Source organism: Protopterus annectens, chromosome 7.part0 (assembly GCF_019279795.1).
Source record: "Protopterus annectens isolate FY-2018-M chromosome 7.part0, PAN1.0, whole genome shotgun sequence".
NCBI classification, from domain to species: domain Eukaryota; kingdom Metazoa; phylum Chordata; order Ceratodontiformes; family Protopteridae; genus Protopterus; species Protopterus annectens.
This window is the reverse complement of record NC_056739.1, coordinates 598,442-610,888: the sequence shown is the minus strand read 5'-3', so window position 1 is coordinate 610,888 and position 12,447 is coordinate 598,442. Positions and strand designations below refer to the sequence as shown.

The 12,447-nt window shown below is 40.7% G+C and overlaps 1 protein-coding gene across 1 annotated transcript; it reads right to left on the bottom strand.

Moving 5' to 3' along the window:
- Nucleotides 1-2,782: 2,782 nt before the first annotated feature.
- KCNA10 (potassium voltage-gated channel subfamily A member 10) lies at nt 2,783-6,208 on the bottom strand. The gene is made up of 2 exons (XM_044076436.1): nt 5,719-6,208; nt 2,783-5,630 (listed from the first exon to the last, which is right to left on the bottom strand). The coding sequence occupies exons 1-2, from the start codon at nt 5,769-5,771 to the stop codon at nt 4,022-4,024; spliced, it is 1,662 nt and encodes a 553-aa protein (XP_043932371.1). The 5' UTR covers nt 5,772-6,208; the 3' UTR covers nt 2,783-4,021.
- Nucleotides 6,209-12,447: the final 6,239 nt, after the last annotated feature.

Below are 12,447 nucleotides of genomic sequence, written 5' to 3'. Positions count from 1 at the left end.
TCAAGGATAGTAACTGTCATAGGTTAATAGGTTGGTACTAGGCTAACTGCCTTTGTGGGCCATTTTAAGCCTAGCCAATTACCCGCTGTGAGAATCAAACTCTGTACCTTGTGTCTGCGAGGAAATGCCATAACCATTACACCACCCCCTCCCACATGGAAGTCCTATGGTGTCAGTTAAGTAGGCTGGAATAAACTACTTATTAAATGGATTGGCCTTTGGTCCTGGACATTTATTTCACCCTTACCAATAAGGTGTTTATGTTCCAGCTAACTGAAAACATCTGAAAGGCAACCTGTATTTTAACACTTAAATACCTTTGTTGATATATCCCTTTGATATTCATACACTGTAGTAAATGCTGGACTTCAGTAATTTTCTGAATTAATTAATACTGAGTTAGATTGTACTTCCCTCTCCCTCACCTGAAAAGTGTATAGTTTAATGAATCCTGGTAGTAGCAGGTCATGCATTATAAAATATATCAAAGTTGTTGTTGTTGTGTCTTTTGGCTTTTCCCGGTTAGGGGTCGCCACAGCGTAACTCCGGTCCGCTAATGATTGGCAGTTGATTTTTACGTACCGGCTTGCCAGGCCTGACGCACAACCTTCAACAAAGGTACGCCCATTCACGCATGTCTCCACGCAGAAGACGCTCTAGCTGAGAATCGAACTGGACAGCGTTTTACTGTGAGGAGAGAACGCTACCGCAGCACCACCACCACAAAGCCTATAAATTCAGCATTCAACACTTGGGCAAACATGTTTAACTAAGGGAAAGACCTACTTTTCATTACTTCATTACTTTCAAACAACTGTAGTTGTATGCACACTTGCTTGCTAGTTATGGCTGCAAGTGTTGCTAAAGTACAGAGAAAAAAATACCTGATGGTCATATATTAAATCAATGGTTGATTCTCCTGAAAACAAAAATGACATTTTATGCACATCAGCTTGCAAGTTTCTGTTTTCATAAAAAACATGCAGACAAAACTTTATTATAAAGTTAACACATTTACTATGGAGTAGCATCATTAAATAAGACTGAAATATAGTGTAATATGGGTGTTGCTTTCTGGTCAGAATGTGTGGAAAATATATGGTACTGAGTATTTATCATCTGACACCCCAGTTGTTTTCATATGATAGGAAGCCTGTCCAATCTTAGAAACGCTTATCAGCTGAAAGAAAATGATGGCTGACTAGCCTATCATAGAATAAACTGATTCTGTTGCTATATGCATTTTCGCTTGCTATAATAGTTATGCAAAACAAGTTTTTTAAAATATCCATTCAAATACTTGCATGCAGATTTTCATTTAGTTATTGTAAAGAAGAAACCACTACACAGGATGGTGCTCTCTGTGCCAGCAGAAATTCGCTTACAGCTGCTCTGTTGGAGACAATGGTAAAAAGTACTACCTCCTTACTAGTGCACTAAGTTAGCTCAGGAGTGAGTCCTTTATCACTATCATGTTACCAGGCTTTTATTTGCTTCTAAATGTAAAACAATAGTGAAGAGCGTGAGCTAAGCTTTGGAGCAGGGCCACATTCTGTTGGAGAATGTGTTCCTTAAAGGGCGTGGCTTGCTCTTAGGTGTGTTACTGCTGAAAAAGATAAGGACTCATTCTGCCATCACAGGGTAGCAGGAGAAATATGGGGGAAAAAACATGAAGAAAATGGATTTTTATGTTCATTCATGCTCCATTCTTTCACTGGGCTAAGTTCCTCCTGTTAACTCTACAAAATATGCTACAAACATACTTCAGGTTGCACCACTGGCTTCTCAGTGGTGATTGGATACTTCTAATAAACCAAACCAAGACAAATGACAAGAAACTGTTGTCAGGGTGGTACAGGATTACTACGATTTAGATGACCTGTTGGACACACAACACTATGACAAGGGTAGGGTGAGGGAAAGAAATAAGAGTGGCACTTACAATAAGTGAGGGTACTATATCAGTGCAATCTACAAATGGCTACGCATTCTAGTTGGATGCAACACTATGGAAGTGCACCAAAATATCAGGCAATTAAATTCACACAGCACCTCAAGGAAGTACCTGACCCTCCTCAACTCTGACCTCTGTTGCAGGAAGGAAAGCTGCACATGATGCATCTGCAAGAAGGGGGACATTTCAGATGTGTAAAGTATGGAAGCTAGATACAGGATGCAGAATGCAAAAAGTCACTTTAGCAGAGCTGACACTTTGCATGCATTAGGCTGACTGGGTGCATTCTGCATCAGGCACAGGCAGAGATCATGTGACACAAACTCACTGCATAAAATCTTTACTACTTTGTGTCCCTGATCACAAAAATTCAACAGCCTTGAGCAGCGCATGTGATATTGTCATTGCTGGGAATGATGGTATGAAACCTGAATGGAAAATTCTGATAAGTGCAACCTAACATAAAAAATTAAGTTTTTTACATACAATTGACAATTGAACTTGGCAGCAGCTGAAAGGTGACATGGCCAAACTGAGTGGCTATGGTGACAGCTAAGCACATTCCCCATTCCCCACAGCAACAAATCTTAATATGGGTGCACAGTTAGCAGCTTGACATGGCATCCCAGCAGTCCTTGAAAAGGGCATGCATTTTCCTGACCTTCATGAAGGATGCAATACACATTTACTCCATTCATGTTTCCTTTGCTGTAATGTCAAAACAAATAGAAAAAGTGAAAAAAAAAGGATTACTTGAAACCAGATGCATGAGACTTTGTTCTTTTAACGTCAACTGTTGAAGAAGTATATCAATAAATTTTACAGCCATCCTTATTAAAATGAATATTTTATTACTAAAATGATAAATGCTGCTTTTAATGGGTAAGAGAAAAAAAGAACACGTTTAAGTCTTACAGCGGCAGAAATACAGTATACCAAAACATTACTTGAAATGTATGACTGTCAAGTTATTTTCCAAAAAAAAAATGAGGTCCAGTGTTCACATTCTTCAGGATACTAGCACATATAAATAACCTACTTTGGGGTAACTGGGGCTACTACATTTCTAAGCATAGTTGGATTATTGCTTTATACTTTTAAAAGCAATCCTATTGCATGTTAGTACATGACACTGCTACAGAACACTCCCCACCCCAACCCCTAACTTCTACCACAGACTCTTGAGAGCAACTACCAATCACTTAATACACAGATATCAAAGACTGCTTTTAAATAACTGTGTGTGTGTTTTTTAACTGAGAATTGAAAATAACTTAAAATAATTTTATTCTCTTATGAAAACATAAACATTTACATTAAGACATCTGAGTGCTTTTAGGCACCATTGGAAACAGCATCTTTGAATGGTCTGTAAACAATACCTCATCACTTACATAGTACAACACTTGAACTGAAAAGAGGTTCTTCATACTTTGGTGAGTCATTGTAACTAGAGCTCTATTTAAATACCGATGGTGCTACAGTGCAATCCTTACATATACTGCTTTACACAGCAGACCACATAAATGCACGTTGAAATGGTTTAAGACAAGCCTGCTCATCTAAAGGTTCCAAGAGCACGTATGTGCTGTGTTGAAGTGCAAATACAACATATTCGGTGAATTCTTAATATTAATACCTAAATAACCACACAGCCAGTGATCTGGATTAACTATGCCTTAGGCACACTGGTGTGAGGTTTGTTCAGTAGCCCAAAAGATAAAAAAACGGTCATCGTCATTTAGGGAAAGAAATGGCTTGTCCAAGAAATACTTTGAATCTTTAGTATCTGCTAGATGAAATAGTTATACGCTAGAATCGCTACATATTTGTATCTGCAAATGCAGACCTGCTGTATCATCAAAGTTTCCCCAGTTGAGAAAGATATATAAACATAGATGGTTAATTCATTGTGCATAAACTTTTTGTAAAGAGACCGATGATGGGGGAGTCTGGTTGCTGGAAAAAAGATGTAACCCAAGACGAAGGACCATCTAAAATGATACGGGTACTGATCCGATTGTCATAGCAAAGGCAGTAGGTGAAATTTGCTTCCTCGAAGGAGCATCATGTTTTGCCATTTTTGGGTTTGTGGTTACAGGCTCCATTCAGTTTGTTCAGAGATAACGTACTGCCACTTTTGGCAACCCCTCCGTCATTCCCCTTCTCCAAGTCTTCCGGCAGGACTTGCCTTTCCTCCTGCTCCGTTTCTCTGTGATAAAAGTAATTAAAGTTTGACACTATGACTGGAACTGGAAGGGCAATGGTTAGCACCCCAGCTATGGCACAGAGAGTGCCCACCATTTTGCCCCCCAAAGTGATAGGGCACATGTCCCCATAGCCCACTGTAGTCATTGTCACAACCGCCCACCAGAAGCCATCGGGGATGCTGGTGAACTGAGACTTGGGTTCATCCACCTCAGCAAAGTACACAGCACTGGAAAAGAGAATAACACCGATAAAGAGAAAAAAAATCAGCAATCCCAGTTCTCTCATACTGGCTTTGAGAGTCTGTCCTAAAATTTGAAGCCCCTTCGAATGCCTAGAAAGTTTAAAGATTCTGAACACCCGGACCAGCCTGATGATCCTTAGTATGGCCAGGGACATAGTCTGCTGCCCGTTGGGCGCCTGCTGTTTGATAAGTTCTGTGATGAGGGTGACGAAGTAAGGGATGATGGACACAATGTCTATGATGTTCATAATATTCCTGAAAAACTCCTGCTTGCTGGGGCACACAAAGAACCTGATCATCAGCTCAAAGAAAAACCAGACTATGCAAGCAGTCTCGATGACGAAAAATGGGTCCGTGAAGGTGCTGGGGCCACCAGCTTCCTGGGTGGCGTTTCCAGTGGTTTCTATGGGCAGAAACTCACGCTCTTCTCTAAATTCCGGAAGAGTTTCAAGGCAAAAAATAATAATAGAAACCACAATAACAAATACAGACACTAAGGCTACAGCCCTGGCCGCACTGGAACTTTCGGGGTACTCGAAGAGAAGCCAGAACTGTCTCTGGATATCGTGGGTGGGCAAAGGGATCTCCGGGTCTTTGATAAAACCTTCATCTTCTCGAAACTGTTCCATTGCGTCACTGCCCAGTTCATAAAACAAAATCTCGTCCGCAAAGACATCAATAGGCACATTCGCCGGCCGTCGAATTTTCCCCCCCGATTGGTAGTAATATAATATTCCATCAAAACTGGGTCTGTTTCTGTCAAAAAAGTACTCATTCCTCATAGAGTCAAAGTATTGCATTCGCTTCTGAGGATCACCGAGCAAGGTGTCGGGGAACTCATTCAGGGTCTTGAGTTGCGTCTCGAACCTCAGTCCAGCTATATTAATGATCACCCGCTGATCCCCCTCTTCAATGCCCAGCGGGTCCATTCCGAAAGAGTCATTGCACTCCTTGGTGAACCTAGAGAAGACTGTTTCGTTGTTGGAGTTCTCATTATTTACTAGAAGTTTCCAGTTGGTGAGCAGGCTGGCACAAGTGGGGCGTCCACTCATTTGCTGGTGCTGCTGCTGACGATCAGAGGTGAGGTTATTTGCATAGCGAGGATCTGATACCACTTGGTCCGAGTTGTCGAAATTGACAAGTGCAACCTCCATCTCCCCACACATGGACCTGTCAGTCCCAGGGGCTGCGCGACAGCTGCTCCTTATAGTGCTCCACCGTGATCTGCAAACAAACCAAAGAGAAAATAAGTAAATTCGAAATTTCTTTGTGTGCATGCGTGTCGATTGCACAAAGAAGACAAGACACTCACAGATAGAGACGCAGATGCTCTTTAAAGAAAAGTGCATTGTGATGTGACGTCATGGAGTTGTTTGCAAGCTGGGTGGCAGTTCCTTAGTTACAGGAATCCCCTGGAAATGTCTCCAGCTCAGACAGGCGGAGAAATGGGTGGGGGTCGGTGGGGGGGATGATAGTACCAGAAATAACAACACAGATAAATGTACTGGCAGAGCGATAACTACAAAGAAAGAAAGACACAGCTGCCGGCCAATAGTATGAATAAAGAAATGGAAGCACTGGTCTGTGGATGTGTAAACAGAAGAAACCCGGGGTGTTAAAAAGCAGCAGGACAGTTTAAATGGTACAGGTTATGGGTAAGGTGAAAAAGCGGGACATAAAGGCTGTGGGAGCGCCAGGGAGACGTGAAGAGGTACAGCTGGTAGATGGCGATAGATTAAAAATAAGAGTAACAGACAAAGCTCCACAGTGGCACCTGTGGATGCAGTGCCCTTGGGAATGAGAGGATACAGACAAGCAGAGAGCGCATGTGACATAAATAGCTACGGGAGGGGTGGAAGGGGGGGGGGGCAAGGTTGGTAAGGAGCAATACACCACTTACTTCACAGTCATGATTTATCTCCCCGATGACAACATTTGTTTTTCTTTTCTAACAATGCTTGAAGGTTGGTACAGCATGTCAACTTCTAAAGGGCATGTCTTTGACAGTGATGTATTTCGAAAATTATAATTCTCTGAAACTCGTGCCAACAGCGAAAATGGAAAAATATTTTTTTGGAAGTGCCATTTATTCAGTTAACTAGCACTGTTAGTCTTTGCCTTCAAACACACCCGGGTATGAAAATATTAGTTATAGCTTAGTCCCTTAGTTAATAAGACACACAATTAAAAAAAAAAAAACTTGTTTTTTGGTGGTGGGGGGAGTACTATAAAAGCTTGTCCTGAAATTTGACACATGTACCCATTTGCAGGTACAATCTGTAATTTTCATCAAAGTGCCTTTTTTTGTATTTGACTCTCTTCGTGACATATCTTGATTGTAGCCATTTTGCATAATTTCATAAAGCCTCACCCCCATCTTTTCACACTGAACATTAACTGAATAGTTAACAGATTCAGATGAGGTGCAGGAAGAAATAAACTGTGAGTGTGAATAAGACATTTGCATTCCTAAGTCTGTGGTAGCGCTAAGTGTGCAGGGGAGGAAAGAGAAGAAAAAAAAGGCAACACTGAAATGGAGAAAAGAAAAAAAATATGTATATATATATATATATATATATATATATATATATATATATATATATATATATATATATATATATATATATACTTTATGACTGCAAGTCAGTTCCCTCATGCTAGTTTGGGATTTTATTATACTGGGTTATAGTTGCATTGATGTAGCATCTCACCGGAATTTTTATCATCAAGCTGACTGTCACAAACCTATCGAGGCAATCAAAGTCCTCAGACTACACTTATTATCTACATAATAGATAAAGATTGTTTCTGGTAACCTTTGTCACTTACATATTAAGATCTCTCCAAGTGAATTCTCCGTCAACCTACACATGCATGTACACCAAAGCCTATTCAGTATGTAAAACAATGAATATGGAGCATAAACAGTCTTCATTTCACATCTTTTTAAATGTATTTATTTAACTGATTTAAGGGAAATGGTCTGTCTTACATGCTTATCATCCATAAACTGAGCCACAGCTGCAGGGTAATTGCAGTACATATGGGGCAGATCACTGTAGCCAATCAACCATCATGTTTCTGGGAGGTGGAAGGAAACTAGTGCATCCACGGAAACCCTCACAGATGAGGCGAATATGCAAAACTCCACATAGACAGTGAGAAAAGGATAGGCTTGAACCTTGGGTCCTGAAACTTTGAGCCACCGTGCCCACCACTGACAAAGAATGTACAAACAGTTAAGGGGTATTGGGTGTCAGTCTTCTGTAGTCATCCTGAGGACCCAATTACTGAGGATCGAACCCCTGCAGTTGTTGCAAGCATAAATCAAAATCAAAAGCAAGCAACATTTGGGAGTTTTTCTTCCAAGCCCTCCGTGGAAATTGGCTTCTACCCAGTTGAACTTTCCCAGTAATCAAATGTCAATAAATAAATACATTCTCATTTTTTGTACTGTTATCTCTTGTAAGAAGTATTACTTTTGTCACTGGACTTAGGCAGTGCATATTTCTGGGATAGATATGCCTCCAAAGTTGGTGCTTATCTTCTCCTTGTCCCTCCATAGTATCCCCAGCTGTAACAAAAATCAGACTCTGTGACATAAGATCTCACATGTGATAACTAGATGAGAAATTATAATGGCCATAATAAAAAGCAGAGTTTGTTTTTGTAAATACAAATGCAAATGGATAATACCTCTACACTGTTACATTCTCTGTGAAATTACTACATCCTTCGTGGTACTTTGGAAATCCAGACAGCCAGCTACATGTTTCCAGTCTCAGTCTTAGGCTATTACTTCATGCAAGGATAGAGAAATCCTGATGATATTCTGGGAGTCGTACCTCTTTTTTTGATTATGCTTTAAACATGATTTCTCATCACTCTGGAAAAATGAAGCTGTGGGTGTAGTTTGTGTGTTACTTCATGTGAAGAAGTTTGTAAAACTGGTACAGAGCAGCTGATTTTTATTACCATAGATACAAGCAATGGGTAAAAGGTCACACTGACAAACCATCCAGTAAAAACTGCAATTAAAGAAACCAAGAAAAGTTAGGGTCTTCCCTGTCTAATACCTTAAACTTCATGTGGTGGAGGCCCATGAGATACATACAAATGTCTGCTTAAACTCACACAGTCTTTCAACTACATGGCTTTTGAATGCCTATGACTTTTTACTTTTTAAGTCTTTATAGGTGTATTCAGGCCATTAAAGCCAATAGTTGGGTTTGGTTTTATTGTCCTGAATGTACCCATAAAGACTTAAAAAGTAAAAAGCCATGGTCATTCATAAGCCCTGTAGCTGAAACATTTATATGTAGGTTTGGCGAATATTTCACTCCCTTATCCTCTCCTAACTTACAACAAACCCTCTCCCAAACTCCCCCCACCTTCCATATCTGATGAACACATCTTCAAAGTAATGTCCAATGCAAAGAACATGGCCTCTGTGGGAATAGATGACATGCCAGGCTGTCTTCTAAACAGGCTAAAACATGAACTAGCATCACCACTAAGTACCCTTTTCAGTTATAGCCTAACAACAGGCCTTGTTCCTGTGGAATGGAGAACAGCTACATTTATTCCCCTCCACAAAGGTGACCTAGCAACAGACCCAGTGAATTACAGACATATAAGCCTGACCAGACTCATCTGTAAGGCCATGGAAGATATTATTATGGACCTCATAAATAAAAACATAGGTGACCTCCAAACCCTACATTGTATCCAGTTAAGCTTTGTGAAGGGCAGATCCTGCCTGTTAAATCTGGTGGATTTCTTTGAAAGTGTGACCAGGGCAATTGAGGAGGGCAGATCTGAGCACACAGCATACACCAACCTGGCAAAAGCTTTTGACACAATCCCACATTTAGACATTATTGATAAACTTTGTGTCTGTAAGGTAAACACCTTAACCATTATGCTATTCTCCCTTTTTTAAACTTACCAAACTGAATGCAAGCCCCTCCATTGTAAGATGGATTGCAAACTGGCTTACAAACCAGACACCCACTGTAAAAGTGGGTGAGTCCTCATCAGCCAGCAGACCTGTTGCCAGCAGGGTGCCACAGAGTTCAGTGCTGGGCCCTCTACTGTTTGGTATATACTTCTCAGAAGTTCAGGTCAAAATTAAAGGGTTGTGGCTTACCAAGTTTGCAGACAACTGCAAACTAAGTGCAATCATTGAATCCCCAAATGATGTCAGTATACTCCAGGAGGGTCTCACACAGACCAACGACTGGTGTATTAGTCACGGTCTCAAACTGAATGCAAAGAAATGCATCATCATTCCTTTCAGCACAAACAATGTCCCTTCACGCTATCAAATCAACATCAATACCCTAAGTACCCATGAAGTGGTAAGGGGCCTGGGATCACAGGTTGACCGTGACCTTAACTTTAACCACTATGTGTCTACCATTATAAGCACTGCTTTCCATGTAGCTCACTTAATTAGTAAAGACATCGCCTTGAGAGCAAAAGAAGTTATAACCTCCCCTATACTAGGCACTTATTCGGCCCATAATTGAATATAACGCCTCATTTGGTATGTACCGTACTAAGCGCCTGAAGCAATTACAGAGACCTCAAAGGTTTCTAACAGAGAAGATCAAGGGCCTCCAGCATGTGCCTTACACGGTCCAGCTAAAGTCCTTGTCACTCTACTCCATATCGTATAGACTTCTTAGGGGAGACTTATGCCTGGCCTACAGAGCAACCCAAGACCCAAACCTAATTAACTTACTGCATATCCATAAATCAAACTGGTATAGGGCTACCCTTTCAGGGACTTAAATATGGACTGCAACTTAAATAGGACAAGCTGGAGGGACAGAGTTATCTCCCAGTGACTGCCATGTCTTTGGAACAGGCTACCAATTCATGTAAAACAGAGCACCTTTATGACACTGGTCAAGAGGAATCTGGGAGAGTGGATGGGGCACCATAAACTCTTACAAGGGATAGAGCCCACGACCCTCCTAGACATGGGCAGTCATCACTAAATGCAGTCCTGGGTAATGAGTAGTACTTCTACGGTATTACATTGTGTTGAAGTGACCAGGCTTAACATGATCTCCTAGTTGAGAGCCTAGTAATGTCCTATGATCCTATGTCCTTAAGGGGTCATTTGTATATATCCCATGGGCCTCCACTACAGAAAGTTTTCAGGTATTACACAGGGAAGATTAACTCAGGTCTTTTTTTGCCAATACTACTATAGACACATGAATGCACATATATCATTGTTTGTTTTCCTTCCTGTATCAGCTACACATTGTTTTGTTTGGTTTCCAGGCTGAAGTACAAGACCTGGAATTGAAAGTCTTTGAAAAATGAAGTGCAAGTCCAGGAGAAATGCAACGTAGGACAAAAGTAGTTGTAATGCCATTAAATCCCGTTTGTGTGTGCACGTGCATGAGATGAGCATGAGGGATGGGACTTCACATTCCCTCCATCAATACCAACATGATATGCTGTGTTCCTGCACAGACCCCCTCCACTGAGCTATACTGCTTGTGAGACGATTTACCCACCCCACTCTTTCACTCATCACCACTTCTGGTCTGACCTTCTCTTAACACTGTACTGTTTTTTACTGGCATTTGTGCACTGAACCTATTTCTACTGTTGCTTATATGTCTACTGTTTTTATATTAAGCCTCCATTTCTTGTGAAGCTACCTCCTGGTTGTTGTTGTTGTTGTGTCTTTCGGCTTATCCTGGTTAGGGGTCGCCACAGTAGAACTCCGGTCCGCTAATGATTGGTAGTTGATTTTTACGTGCCGAGTTACCAGCCCTGATGCACAACCTTCAACGAAGGCACGCCCATTCACGCATACCTCCACACAGAAGACGCTCTAGCTGAGAATTGAACGTGACAACGTCTTGCTGTGAGGCGACAACGCTACTGCAGCACCACTGGTATTCTGGTATTTATATTTTTAAGTATGAATTAAGGCTATTCTTCTATTTTTATATGACTTTGTCTTGCAATGGATATGGTTATGTTTTTTACTATATTTGCTGATATCTGAAATGCAATATTGTTTCTTTATACCTCATGTGATTTGCTCCTGAAACCTGTTCTTTCTAGCCTCGGGCATCTGTTCAGTTAAAATTTCCCATTCCTTCAGACATAAGTGATCTACCCTGTTAAAACTCGAATTAAATAGACAAATAACACTCCTGTGATTTTGCATTAGTTATGCACCACATAAGTTTTGTTCTTATTTATTTATTATTCATTATTTTCACATTTGTTGACGGGTTAGTCTGAATGAGCTGAAAGCCCTTTTTCAGTAGATCCTGGGGGGGGGGGGGTTAGCTGCAGAGTTACTAAAATATTACAGTATACAATTTAGTATAAAAAGTGTAATATAGTAAAGGTAAACAGAATGAAGTGAACAGATATACATTTAGACTGAGACTATTTACAAATTAGTACATATAGTATATATGGAATACACCAAAATCAGTGAGAAATCAAATCTGTATTCAAAGAAGTCAGGGAAACAGTGTTCAACAGTGACTTTAGTACATATAGTATAGGTGAATACATCAAAATAGTATATGCAAGAATAGTCAGTGATGATGTTTTTCAGTATAAAAACAACTTGTTGTTGTGTCTTTCGGCTTTTCCCAGTTGGGGGTCGCCACAGCGGAACTCCAGTCTGCTAATGATTGGCAGTAGATTTTTACATGCCGAGTTGCCAGCTCTGACGCACAACCTTTAACGAAGATATGCCCATTCACACATGTCTCCACACAGAAGACTGTAGCTGAGAATTGAACAGGACAACGTCTTACTGTGAGGCGACAAACATATGCAAACAGTAATCAACAGTGAGAGGAAAAACTCCCAGGCACTAAAGAAAGTGGGAGTGCAGTACTAGTTTAGTGTATAAAGGAGATAGGGGAGTTGGAAGATAGATTGGAAGGGAGTTTAGGTGGCACTGTGGCATGGGTAAGACTATAAGTTTAGCAGGTGGGATTTTATCTCTTTTTTAAAGAAATTAGTGTTGGTAATGAAACATACGTGA